The sequence below is a fragment of the Geotrypetes seraphini genome, chromosome 19 (assembly GCF_902459505.1).
Source record: "Geotrypetes seraphini chromosome 19, aGeoSer1.1, whole genome shotgun sequence".
Lineage (NCBI taxonomy): Eukaryota > Metazoa > Chordata > Amphibia > Gymnophiona > Dermophiidae > Geotrypetes > Geotrypetes seraphini.
In genome coordinates, this window is record NC_047102.1 from 21,339,719 (window position 1) to 21,353,583 (window position 13,865).

The following is a 13,865-nucleotide window of genomic DNA, read 5'->3' on the forward strand; positions in this document are numbered from 1 at the left end:
AGGTGCTTGGACAGCAACAATAGATGCTACTAAATCTCCCATCCACAAATGATCTTTACTACAAACGAGTTTTCCACTCCATGCTTACCTTTCTAGGAGTAAAAACTTGGAATGGCCTTACAGAAACAACCAGAACTGAACCTAGCTACATCATTGTCCGAAGAAAACTGAAAACTCAACTGTTTGACACCTAAACTCCTGCATCCTCTCCTCTTCTCCTTCTTCCCTTCCCTTCCTCCTCTCCCCCCCCTGGTCAGCCAATCAGCCTTCTGAACAGCCGATTCCTCCTCCTCTCCCCCCCCTCCCGTCAGCCTTCTGCACAGCCAAACCGCCTGCCAGCCTAAATATTATTTTTTTTTAGCACCTGTCGTCGCCCATGTAGCCCTCTCCCGCCTCCGCTCCTAAACCGCATTTGCGGTTTTTGAAATTCGCAAGTGCTCCTGGAACGGAACCCCTGTGAATTTCGGGGAGTACTGTACTACTATTATTTCTATAGCGCTAAAAGGTGTAAGCAGCACTGTAGAGCTTACAATCTAATTTAGACAGGACATTTTGGGGTTGGGGAGGTTAAAGTGGGTATAGGTATCTGACAGTAGTGAGGGGGGAGTTAAGAGTTGAAAGCGGTTTCAAAAAAGTGTGCCCTACCCGACGATTAAGATAAATTAATAGCGACTCATGCGATCAGCAAGCACGAAAAGCTAAGTACAAATAACTAAAATTAAATTATATTAAGGTTCTTAAGGATTGAAGTTTTTAGAATTGGATATAGCACTGAAAAACAGCACTTTAGTTGCACTTTAGAAATACTTATTAGTATAAATGCAAAATATTGCTTTATGAAATCAAGTCTGATGAGGATCAATCTGCCAGGATACACCTCAACCAGGAAAGTAATTGGTTGGTTGGAGGTTGGCACGTTCTGAAGACTTTACAACTGAATTTTGAATTGTTTCATAAGCACACTTATTGAACATTTAACAATCTTGCACAACATTTTTTTGTCAGCATAAATTATTAGGGATTGTTGCATTTATTTCTTTTCTCTATGTGGCATGTCTGAGCCTTGTGTTCGTTCATGTGAGCAGATCAAGTTCTTGTTGAGGGAGAGGGGATGGAGTCTCCCCATTCTCCTTCTCCTGTTCTCTTCTGTCGGAATGTTGCTTGCTTTAAAACAAACTGACTGGGGGCAGCAGAGAGCAGGAAGAAGGAGGAGATGCTAAAAATGGTGATCAGTATCTCCTGCAATGGACTCACAGGAGTGGATGGAAGACCCTTGGTTCAGCATACCATCCCTATCTACTGGAAAATATATTATCAAGGTATGAATTTAATCTCTTTGTTTTGGTGAAATATTAACCCCCACCCCTTTTACTAAAACGTGATAGAGTGCTAAATGCTCCAATGCTGCTCTGACTCTCTTATGAATTCTATGAGTGTAGGAACAGGATCGGAGCATTTAGCACTCTGGGCCGCAGTAGAAACCTCTACCACGGTTTAGTAAAAGGAGGATAAGCTTATTGTAGATTAATTTTTGTTCCTGAAATATGATTTCTCAAACATAGTTATTTTTGAAAACAATGAGAAAAACAGATTGTATACTTAATACGTCCTGTGATTGATTTATTTATTTTATTTTTCTTTTTGTTATTTTAATATCACATATAATTGCCCATCAAATAGAGCTCTGAGCATTGTCAAATGCTCTTAATTCTCTTCCAGCAACGTGTTGAAATTCATAAGCTGCATCAAGGTGGGAATTTGATTTTAGGATTCAGTATTGGTGGAGGGATTGATCAAGATCCTACGCAGAATCCCTTCTCTGAAGACAAAACTGACAAGGTTAGAAGTGTTTTTATTACCAGATGCCGTGTTCCAATAATCATTAGAAAAATATCATTAGTATTGTGTGTGTATTAGTGTGTATATATATATATATTTTTTTTCCTTAATCCTCCCACTTTACCAGTGCAAACCATTGGGTTGTTGTGACCCTTCTGACTAGCAGATGGAAGTAGAGATATTAAACTTTTCCAGTGACATCAACAGTAGAAGGGGCTGGTGTAGGCTGGAATTCTTCAGAATTTTTTATCTACATTAGACGGTGAAGCTAATGTAGTGAGGCTTGGAAAGTAGGCCTGACACCTTGGCTAGCAGCCTCTAGACCAGGGGTGCCCACACTTTTTTGGCTTGCGAACTATTTTTAAAATGACAAAGTCAAAATGATCTACCAACAATAAAATTTTAAAAAACACAAAGCACACTATACGCAGGGAAAATGTTAATTATCGTTTGTATTCAGGGTTTTTTCCAGAGGTCAAGGCAGATGACTTTAAAATATGCAATGTCACCTCAGTAACAACTATACAAAAATAGACAAATATACCCCCTCCCCTTTTACTAAACCACGATAGCGTTTTTTAGTGCAGGGAGCTGCACTGAATGCCCCTCGCAGCTTCCGAAGCTCATACCGAAGCTATCGTGGTTTAGTAAAAGGGGGGCCATAGTGCAAAATATAGACAGTAGATATAAATTCTCAAAACAGACACATTTTGATCACTAAACTGAAAATAAAATCATTTTTCTTACCTTTTTATCTGGTGATTTCATGAGTCTCTGGTTGCACTTCCTTCTTCTTTAAATCCAATATTTATTTATTATCCCAGGACAAGCAGGCAGCATATTCTTAACTCATGGGTGACGTCACCGACGGAGCCCTCGGTACGGACCTTTTTAACTAGAAGTTTCTAGTTGGCCGCACCGCGCGTGCGCGAGTGCCTTCCCGCCCGACGGAGGAGTGCGTGGTCCCCAGTTTCTTCGTTTCCGCGGAGCGAAGAAGACGCGTGTGTTTTTTCAACGGCCGTTGAAACCACTTTTTTGCCTTCCCGCTCGCGCTTTTTTCCTTATTTTTTCTCTCTTTACCTTCGGGTTTATTTTTCTTTGACTTGCAAAAAAAAAAAAAAAAAAACTTTGCTTTTTCGCCTTTTTTCTTTCGTTTTTGCCCCGGCGGGGCCTGTTGCCAATATACAGGCCTCGGGCTTCGATTTTGCGGAGGCTATCTTCCCCTTCATGCCCCCGCAGGTCGGTTTTAAGAAGTGCCAGCGGTGTGCACGCCCGATCTCCATAACTGACCCACACAATTGGTGTTTGCAGTGTCTGGGTCCGGAGCATCGGGCGGACTCCTGCACCCGCTGTGCCACTCTTCAAAAGAGAACCCTTAAAAACCGAAGAATTCAACAAACTCTTCTCTTCGGCACCGAGTCGGCGATGGACTCCTCACCTTCAACGGCGGTACCTCAAAAATCGGCACCGTCGACCTCGACACCGACCGACCCCACATCGGCGTCGCTGGCGCCAGGTAAGCCGGCTAAGAAGCCTTCCTCTTCCCTCGAGCGCCCTCCAGCTACGGTGGCGACACCGTCCCTACCGGCATCGCACCGGTCCCGCAAACGCTCCGCCCCGATCTCGGTGAGTGCCTCGTCATCGGCCTCCTCATCGCTGGGGCGTGGAGCGGCATCCAAGGAACCGAAGAAAAAGAAAGCGGTTCCGATGCCACCCCTAGATGACCGTATCTCGGCCATCTTATAGGCTCAACTCCAGGAGCAGTTGAAAAAACAACTTGAACAACTGTTGCCCACTATCCTGGCACCGCTCCTTCCGGTACTAGACCGGCCCGAGCCTCGTACCGAGCCCCCGGTGTCCACCCCTTCGGTACCGGTGAACACCTCCATGCCGATCCTTTCGGCCCAACAACTTCATGGCGATCCGGTGGTTCATTCTCAGGCCACATTGGATCCTCCTCGGCACCAGGCGGTACGGCATTCTTCTCGGGACCGAGATCGACGCCGGTCGTCCTCCCCTGGTACCGTTTCGGTGCGCTCTGGAAAGTCTTTGTCCAAGACTCGCCATACCGCGCCCTCCACCCCGGTGTCTCGACATGCACCAGAGGTCAGGGACCCTGACTTATGGGAGGAAACTCCTCTCGGTACCGAGGAGGATCCCTCCTCATCTGATGAGGAACCATCGGCACCCGATGCCACCTCTAAACCAGAGCAGTCCTCATTTTCTAAATTTCTGAGAGAAATGTCTGCTGCCCTGTCCCTTCCCCTAGAATCTGACTCCAAAAAGTCTCAAGCCTTTCTAGAGGCTTTAGACTTTGAGCAACCTCCTAAGGAGTTCCTCAAGCTTCCCGTGCATGACATCCTACGGGAAACATTCTACAAAAACTTGGAAAATCCCCTCACGGTACCGGGAGCCCCCCCGTAAACTGGACAACCTTTACCGTGTCATCCCTATTCCTGGATTCGACAAATCTCAATTGCCCCATGAGTCCCTTCTGGTGGAATCCACCTTAAAAAAGACTCAGGGCTCCAGTGTCTATGCCTCTACCCCTCCTGGCAGAGAAGGTAAGACCATGGACAAGTTTGGCAAGAGGCTTTACCAGAATGCCATGCTTGCCAACAGGGCAAACAACTATTCCTTCCATTTTTCCTTCTATCTGAAACACTTGGTCCAACAACTGTCTGCCCTCCAGAAGTACCTTCCTGAGCGCAAGTAGAGAATGACACGGTGACGGTTTACCCGCGGCCACCGCATTTAAGCCGCGGGTCACCGCCGAAAACGGGGAAGAAAAATAGCAGTCGCTGCGGTGACGGGGACAAGGCCATTCACCGACCGCGGAAACGGTGAACAGGTTTGTCCCCGCGGGCCAATGTACCCCCTTCTAGGAACCGCTATTTCACCGTGCTCCTCATTTGTCATTTCAACCCTTCCTGCCAATCGCAGCAGAAGGGTACCCAACCCCTCCTGCCGGTCCTCCCAATGGCCTCCCCTAAGATCGCCGGCAGGAGGGTACCCAACCCCTCCTGCTGGACCCCCCCCCCAACGAACCCTCCCACCCCGGAACCCCCTTAGTCTTACTTTTCAAGTTGGACCGGACAGCTCCTCGCTCGTCTGGCCAGCAGGCCTGCCTCCGTCCAAATGAGGCGGGCCCGCCCCTCCCCTGCCTAACCCACAGGATCCTAGGGCCTGATTGGCCCAAGCACCTAAGGCCCCTCCTATAGCGGGAGTGGCTTTAGGTGCCTAGACCAATCAGGCTCTAGGATCCTGTGGGTTGGGCAGGGTAGGGGCGGGCCCGCCTCATTTGGACGGAGGCAGGCCTGCTGGCCAGACGAGCGAGGAGCTGTCCGGTCCAACTTGAAAAGTAAGACTAAGGGGGTTCCGGGGTGGGAGGGTTCGTTGGGGGGGGGTCCAGCAGGAGGGGTTGGGTACCCTCCTGCCGGCGATCTTAGGGGAGGCCATTGGGAGGACCGGCAGGAGGGGTTGGGTACCCTTCTGCTGCGATTGTCGGGAGGGCCGTTGGGGGGGTCTACAGGAGGGGTTGGGTGCCCTCCTGCCGTGATCGCTGGGGGGAGGGGAGACTTGCAGCCGTAGCCGCGGTCACTATGCTAATCACGGCAGCATTTAAAGTACATGTCGTGTTTGTTTTTGCATTGCTAGCCCCAGGGGTGGTGGAAGATTAGTGATTGAAAAACTGTATGAAAAATAACTATTTTAAATTTAGTGATCAAAATGTGTCAGTTTTGAGAATTTTTATTAATTAATTTTTTCTCTGCGTGTTTTGTTTTTGTATAGTTATTAACTAATATTTAACTAAGTTTTAAAGTTTTAAAGAATGTTTCCTTTATACGTAAATAAAGAAAAGTGAATGGGATTGCAGTGGCGGTGACGGGGCGGTGAATGGGGTGGCAGTGGCGGTGACGGGGCGGGGAAGAGGATGGTGAGACGGGGACGGGGCGGGGGACGGGGTTGGTGAGACGGGGACGGGGCGGTGACGGGGATGGTGAGACGGGGACGGGGCGGTGACGGGGACCAATTTTTTCACCGTGTCATTCTCTAAGCGCAAGGTCCCGCTATTCCAACAACACATCTCTGGCCTTCTCCAAATGCGCAAATATATGGTCCGCTCAATATACGACTCCTTCGAGCTCACCTCTCGGGCCTCTGCCATGGCCGTAGCCATGCGTCGCTTAGCCTGGCTCAGAGTCTCCGACCTGGACATCAACCACCAGGATCGTTTGGCCAACGCCCCCTGTCTCGGGGATGAACTCTTTGGAGAGTCACTGGATTCCACCACCCAGAAACTCTCGGCCCATGAGACCAGGTGGGACACCCTGATCAAGCCGAAAAAGAAGGCTCCGCCTGCCCGACCCTATCGGCCTCAATCATTTTACCAGCGGAGGTTCTCAGCCAGGCCACTCAATCCGCCTCCCCAACAATCTCGGCGACCCCGTCAACAGCAGCACCATGCCCAGGCTCGATCTCAGGCCACTCAACCTTCTAAGCCTCCTCAGCCTGCTAAACAATCTCAGCCCTTTTGACTCTTCTCTCCAGGGCATAGCCAGTCATCCACCCTCGCTACCTCTTCCACAGCCTATCGGGGGTCGTCTCACCATTTTCTCCAGCCGTTGGGAAGTCATCACGTCGGACCAGTGGGTCCTCAACATCATCCGCCACGGCTACTCTCTCAACTTCCAGACTCTTCCACCAGACAACCTTCCCGTAGAGTCTGCTTCACACTCATCTCAAACCCCCCTCCTCCTGAGGGAGGTTCAATCCCTCCTCCTTCTCAATGCCATCGAAGAAGTGCCTCCAGATCAAAGGGGTCAGGGATTCTACTCCCGCTACTTCCTGGTTCCCAAAAAGACGGGAGACCTCCGTCCCATTCTCGATCTCAGGGACCTCAACAAGTGTCTGGTCAAGGAAAAGTTCAGAATGCTCTCCCTTGCCACGCTTTACCCTCTTCTTTCTCAACACGACTGGCTATGTTCCCTGGACCTCAAAGAGGCCTACACTCACATCTCCATCAATCAGAATTCTCGCCGCTACCTGCGGTTCCAGGTGCTACACCACCACTATCAGTACAAAGTGCTACCGTTTGGCCTCGCCTCCTCCCCCAGAGTCTTCACAAAGTGCCTTATAGTGGTGGCGGCCTTCCTCAGGTCTCACAACCTCCAGGTGTTCCCCTACTTGGACGATTGGTTGGTGAAAGCACCTTCATCTCAACTCGTGCTACAAGCTACTCATCACACCATCTCTCTCCTCCACCTCCTGGGGTTCGAGATCAACTACCCCAAGTCGCATCTGCTTCCCACCCAGCGACTTCAATTCATTGGAGCAGTTCTGGACACCACGCTGATGAGGGCCTTTCTCCCCTCCGATCGCCAGCGGACCCTGCTCCATCTCTGCCGTCAGGTACTCATGCATCCCTCCATTCCTGCCCGACAGATGATGGTCCTCCTGGGTCACATGGCCTCGACGGTGCATGTCCTTCCTCTGGCACGTCTCCACCTTCGTACGCCTCAGTGGACTCTCGCCAACCAATGGTCACAGACTACAGATCTTCTTTCTCATCCCATCTCTGTGACATCATCTCTTCAGCAATCTCTCCAATGGTGGTTGAACTCCTCAAATCTTTCCAGGGGTCTACTTTTTCATCTGCCCCCCCACTCTATGATCATCACCACCGATGCGTCCCCCTACGCGTGGGGAGCTCACCTAGGAGATCTATACACCCAGGGACTTTGGACCCCACAGGAGCGTCGTCATCACATAAACTTCCTGGAACTCAGAGCCATGTTCTACGCCCTCAAGGCTTTCCAACATCTTCTCTGCCCTCAAGTCCTCCTCCTGTGCACAGACAATCAAGTCGCCATGTACTACATAAACAAGCAAGGCGGCACCGGATCTCGCCCCCTTTGTTTGGAGGCTCTGCGCATCTGGACCTGGGCCACGGACCGCAATCTCTTTCTCAGGGCGGTCTATATCCAGGGCGAACAGAACTCTCTGGCCGACAATCTCAGCCGCATCCTTCAACCTCACGAGTGGACGTTGGACCCTCCGACTCTGCTCTCCATCTTTGCTCGATGGGGCACTCCGCAGGTGAACCTCTTTGCAGCACCTCACAACCATCAGCTGCCCCAATTCTGCTCCAGACTCTTCTCTCCTCACCGTCTGGCTCCGGATGCATTCCTGCTCGACTGGAGGGATCGGTTCCTGTAAGCCTTCCCTCCACTTCCTCTGATGTTGCGGACCTTGTCCAAACTCCGCAAGGACAACGCCACCATGATTCTTATCGCACCTCGGTGGCCTCGCCAACACTGGTTCTCACTCCTGCTCCAACTCAGCTCCAGGGAACCCATTCTCCTTCCTGTGTTTCCTACTCTACTTACGCAGCAGCATCAGTCTCTACTGCATCCCAATCTGTCTTCGCTCCACCTGACAGCTTGGTTTCTCTCGGGCTGACCTCTCCTGAGAACCTATCTCAGCCGGTCCGCCTCATCTTGGACGCCTCCAGGAAGCCGGCCACCCTCCAATGTTACCATCAGAAATGGACCAGATTCTCCTCGTGGTGTCTCCGGCATCATCAGGAACCCACCTCCTTAGCGGTGGAAACTGTATTGGAATATTTGCTCTCGCTGTCCAATGCTGGCCTCAAAACTACCTCCATCAGAGTCCACCTCAGTGCCATCACTGCGTTTCATGAGCCTATTCTCGGAAAACCCCTCACGGCTCATCCTCTGGTTTCCAGATTTATGAGAGGTCTCTTTAATATCAAACCGCCTCTCAAGCCTCCTCCTGTCGTCTGGGACCTCAATGTGGTTCTCTCAGCACTCATGAAACCTCCGTTTGAGCCTCTTGCCACTACTTCGCTCAGGCTTCTTACCTGGAAGGTGCTTTTCCTAATTGCCATCACCTCTGCCAGGAGGGTTAGCGAACTGCATGCACTGGTTGCTGACCCACCATTCACTGTTTTTCACCATGACAAGGTTGTTCTGCGTACCCACCCTAAATTCCTTCCCAAGGTGGTCTCGGCTTTTCACCTCAACCAGTCCATTGTGTTGCCCGTCTTCTTCCCTAAGCCTCACTCGCATCCTGGGGAACAGGCGTTGCACACGCTGGATTGTAAGCGTGCCCTTGCTTACTACCTTGATCGTACCAGAGCTCACCGAACATCCCCTCAGCTATTTTTGTCTTTCGATCCCAACCGTTTGGGTCGTCCTGTCTCCAAACGGACACTTTCAAATTGGCTTGCTGCCTGTATTGCATTCTGCTATGCTCGGGCCGGTCTCTCACTGGAAGGAGCTGTCACGGCCCACAGAGTCCGAGCTATGGCTGCTTCTGTAGCTTTCCTCCGTTCCACGCCCATCGAGGAAATCTGCAAGGCGGCCACTTGGTCCTCAGTTCACACGTTCACTACTCACTACTGTCTGGATGCGTTCTCCAGACGGGATGGACACTTCGGCCAATCTGTGTTACAAAATTTATTTTCCTAATGGCCAACCATCCCACCTCCCTCTTTGTTAGCTTGGAGGTCACCCATGAGTTAAGAATATGCTGCCTGCTTGTCCTGGGATAAAGCACAGTTACTTACCGTAACAGGTGTTATCCAGGGACAGCAGGCAGATATTCTTACGTCCCACCCACCTCCCCGGGTTGGCTTCTTAGCTGGCTTATCCTAACTGGGGACCACGCACTCCTCCGTCGGGCGGGAAGGCACTCGCGCACGCGCGGTGCGGCCAACTAGAAACTTCTAGTTAAAAAGGTCCGTACCGAGGGCTCCGTCGGTGACGTCACCCATGAGTTAAGAATATCTGCCTGCTGTCCCTGGATAACACCTGTTACGGTAAGTAACTGTGCTTTTCTGTCTCCTCCCCTTTTCTTTTTGTCTCTCTCCCCCTGAGAAAGAGAAAAGGTCAGTTATATACTTGGGGGCTAGACCGAATAGTGCCTTAAAGCAAAAACAGCCGAGCTTAAACTTCACACACCTCCATCGGCAGCTAATGCAGTAGTCGGTAGCAAGGTGTGATCGGACTTCTTCAGTCCAAAAATAAGTTTAATCGCTGCATTTTGCACCAGTTGTAATCATCACATATTCTTTTGGGCAATTGCCAAATAGGTGATATTACAGTAGTCAAGTTGACTTAGTACTAGGGATAGTACCAGAATTCTAAAAGCTGACATGTCAAAATATGCTCTAATGGACCGAAGCTTCCATAGAGTGAAAAACTCTTTCTGATTAAGGAGTCAACCTGGTCTTTCATGGTTAGGCTCTGATCCAGTGTTACACCCAATATCTTCATAGTACATTGAATAGGGTAACTAAGTTTATTGATGCAAAGTGATGTTTTGGTGTCAAGCGGGTGTGGGGAAGCTAAGAAAAATTTTGTGTTTTCTGAGTTGAGTCTCAGTCTGAATTCAGTCATCCACTGCTCCATCAGATTTAGTACTTCTGTTGCCTTGGGAGTAGCATCCGAAAGAGAGTTAGCAAATGGGATGATGATCGTGAAGTCATCTGCGTAACTGAATAATTTTATCCCCAGCTGGGTCAATTGCGCTCCTAATGAGGACACTTATTGGTTTTTTATTGATGGTTATCGGTGAAATTAGATGAATATTTTCTTTCCAAGGAAAGAGAAGACAATTCATTTTAGTGATATTTAATGAGAGCATATTATCGTTAAGCTAATGGTTAATCTTGTTAAGCTTTAAATTAATAAGGCTGATGTCATCAGCATTAGATGCGTCTATGGGATAGATAATCTGAATATCATCAGCATAAGCGTATGCGGTGAGACCAATTGATTGACACTACTAGGATCTCTCTTGGACACAGCCAGACAACATCTCAGCACAGGAAAAAAAATGATGCTCATACAACTAGACCTTACCGCTGCATTCGACTTGGTGGACCATAACATTCTACTACAAATCCTGGATACAATAGATATCAGAGATAAAGTATACACATGGTTTGAAGGATTCTTTAAATCAAGAACCTATAGAGTAAAATCAGACAAATAAAAATCTGAACCTTGGTCAAACCCCTACGGAGTTCCCCAGGGATCCCCTCTATCCCCGACTCTCTTCAATCTCTATACAGCCTCCCTCAGCTCTCACCTGGACAAACAAGGCATAACCTCCTACAGCTATGCCGATGACATTACCATTCTCATACCCTTCGATCAACCTGAACTCTCCATGACGAACACAATATACCATACACTAAATTCAATAGCAACCTGGATGAAAGATCACAAACTGAAATTGAACCCAGATAAAACGAAATTCATCCTCCTAGAAAACAACAAAATACCAACCATAACCAACATTGAAATCAACGCAGTCAACTAACCCATACAAACCATCCTAAAACTGCTAGGAATAGCTATCGACAGATGCTGCACCATGCAACCGCAAATCAATAAAACAATACAAAAGTCATTCTTAGTCATGAGAAACTTAAGACAAGTTCGGAAATTCTTCCAGAAAACTCAATTCCAGCTCATAGTTCAGTCCTTAATACTAGGCCTACTTGACTACTGTAATATCCTCTACCTTCCATGCCCTACAACCTTAAAACAACTACAAACTATCCAAAACACTATCTAAGACTCATCTACTCATTAAAGAAACATGATCACATTACAGAAGCATATCTCCAATCGCACTGGCTTCTGATCCCAGCAAGAATACAGTGGTGCCTCGCATAACGGACGCCTCGCACAGCGAACGCTGCGCACAACGAACTTTATGTCTTGATTCGTACAACGAACTTCGTTTCACACAACGAAGTCGCCCGAGCTGCATCCTTCCGCGCAGGCACTGCGCTTAACTGCCCTCTCTCCGCCTGGCTCCCTCTTGCCCCCCCCCCGACTCCCCGACACGATCGGGGCAAGAGGGAGCCCAAGCCCTCTTGCCCCCCCGACTCCCCGACACGATCAGGGCAAGAGGGAGCTCAAGCCCTCTTGCCCCCCCGACTCCCCGACACGATCGGGGCAAGAGGGAGCCCAAGCCCTCTTGCCCCCCCGCCTCCCCGACACGATCGGGGCAAGAGGGAGCTCAAGCCCTCTTGCCCCCCCGACTCCCCGACACGATCGGGGCAAGAGGGAGCCCAAGCCCTCTTGCCCCCCCGACTCCCCGACACGATAGGGCCAGGAGGGAGCCCAAGTCCTCCTGGCCACGGCGACCCCCTAACCCCACCCTGCACTACATTACGGGCAGGAGGGATCCCAGGCCCTCCTGCCCTCGACGCAAACCCCCCCCTCCCCCCAACGACCGCCCCCCCCCAAAAACCTCCGACCGCCCCCCAGCCGACCCGCGACCCCCCTGGCCGACCCCCACGACACCCCCAACCCCCTTCCCCGTACCTTTCTGTAGTTGGCCGGACAGACGGGAGCCAAACCCGCCTGTCCGGCAGGCAGCCAACGACGGAATGAGGCCGGATTGGCCCATCCGTCCCAAAGCTCCGCCTACTGGTGGGGCCTAAGGCGCCTGGGCCAATCAGAATAGGCCCGGGAGCCTTAGGTCCCTCCTGGGGGCGGGGCCTGAGGCACATGGGCCCAACCCGACCATGTGCCTCAGGCCCTGCCCCCAGGAGGGACCTAAGGCTCCCGGGCCTATTCTGATTGGCCCAGGCGCCTTAGGCCCCACCAGTAGGCGGAGCTTTGGGACGGATGGGCCAATCCGGCCTCATTCCGTCGTTGGCCGCCTGTCGGACAGGCGGGTTTGGCTCCCGTCTGTCCGGCCAACTACAGAAAGGTACGGGGAAGGGGGTTGGGGGTGTCGTGGGGGTCGGCCAGGGGGGTCGCGGGTCGGCTGGGGGGGCGGTCGGAGGTTCTTGGGGGGGGGCGGTCGTTGGGGGGAGGGGGGTTTGCGTCGAGGGCAGGAGGGCCTGGGATCCCTCCTGCCCGTAATGTAGTGCAGGGTGGGGTTAGGGGGTCGCCGTGGCCAGGAGGACTTGGGCTCCCTCCTGGCCCGATATTGTCGGGGAGTTGGGGAATCGGCGGGGCAAGAGGGCTTGGGCTCCCTCTTGCCCCGATCGTGTCGGGGAGTCGGGGGGGCAAGAGGGCTTGGGCTCCCTCTTGCCCCGATCGTGTCGGGGAGTCGGGGGGGCAAGAGGGCTTGGGCTCCCTCTTGCCCCGATCGTGTCGGGGAGTCGGGGGGCAAGAGGGCTTGGGCTCCCTCTTGCCCCGATCGTGTCGGGGAGTCGGGGGGGGGCAAGAGGGCTTGGGCTCCCTCTTGCCCCGATCGTGTCGGGGAGTCGGGGGGGGCAAGAGGGCTTGGGCTCCCTCTTGCCCCGATCGTGTCGGGGAGTCGGGGGGGCAAGAGGGCTTGAGCTCCCTCTTGCCCCGATCGTGTCGGGGAGTCGGGGGGGCAAGAGGGCTTGAGCTCCCTCTTGCCCCGATCGTGTCGGGGGTGCCAGGGACCACACGGAGTCACCCACCGTACCACCCGATTCGGGTAAGCGCAGGTATCGGTGGGTGGCTTATTTGCGGGGAGGTGCCTTATTTTACATTTTTTTCTAAAAAGGGGGGGCTGTCTTATTTGATGGCCCTGCCTTATCATCGGGGAAACACGGTAGAAAAAAAAAAAAAAATGAACAGTTAAGTCCCAGTTTTTGCCGCTGAGACTCTGCCCTCTCTCACTGTAAAATTAGACTCTACTTAGTCTGTCTTTAAATTTAAAAAATGTGTGTTGTTTTAAAAAACAATTATGTTTTTAGATGTATCTAAATAAAAATAATAACCAAAAATTTATCTTTTTTTATGTCATCTTAGCATATTTTATGCTGCAGAACGAATTATTTTTTTTTACATGTATTCTTATGGGAAAACGCGTTTCACATAACGAACGTTTCGCATAACAAACTTGCTCCTGGAACCAATTAAGTTCGTTGTGTGAGGCACCACTGTACAATTTAAATTCTACTGCCTACTATTTAAGACTTTATCCCAGGACAAGCAGGCAGCATATTCTTGACTGATGGGTGACGGCACCGACGGAGCCCCGGTACGGACAATTTTAGA

At 50.9% G+C, this 13,865-nt stretch overlaps 1 protein-coding gene across 2 annotated transcripts in view; it reads left to right on the forward strand.

Moving 5' to 3' along the window:
* TAX1BP3 (Tax1 binding protein 3) overlaps positions 1-13,865 on the forward strand; it is a 56,739-nt gene that overhangs the window by 22,552 nt on the left and 20,322 nt on the right. The window contains exon 2 of one of the 2 annotated variants that reach the window (XM_033928576.1): positions 1,681-1,839. In XM_033928576.1, the coding sequence (XP_033784467.1) occupies positions 1,681-1,839 (159 nt within the window). The remainder of the gene's footprint in view (positions 1-1,680; positions 1,840-13,865) is intronic. The other variant, XM_033928578.1, reaches the window with a different exon arrangement.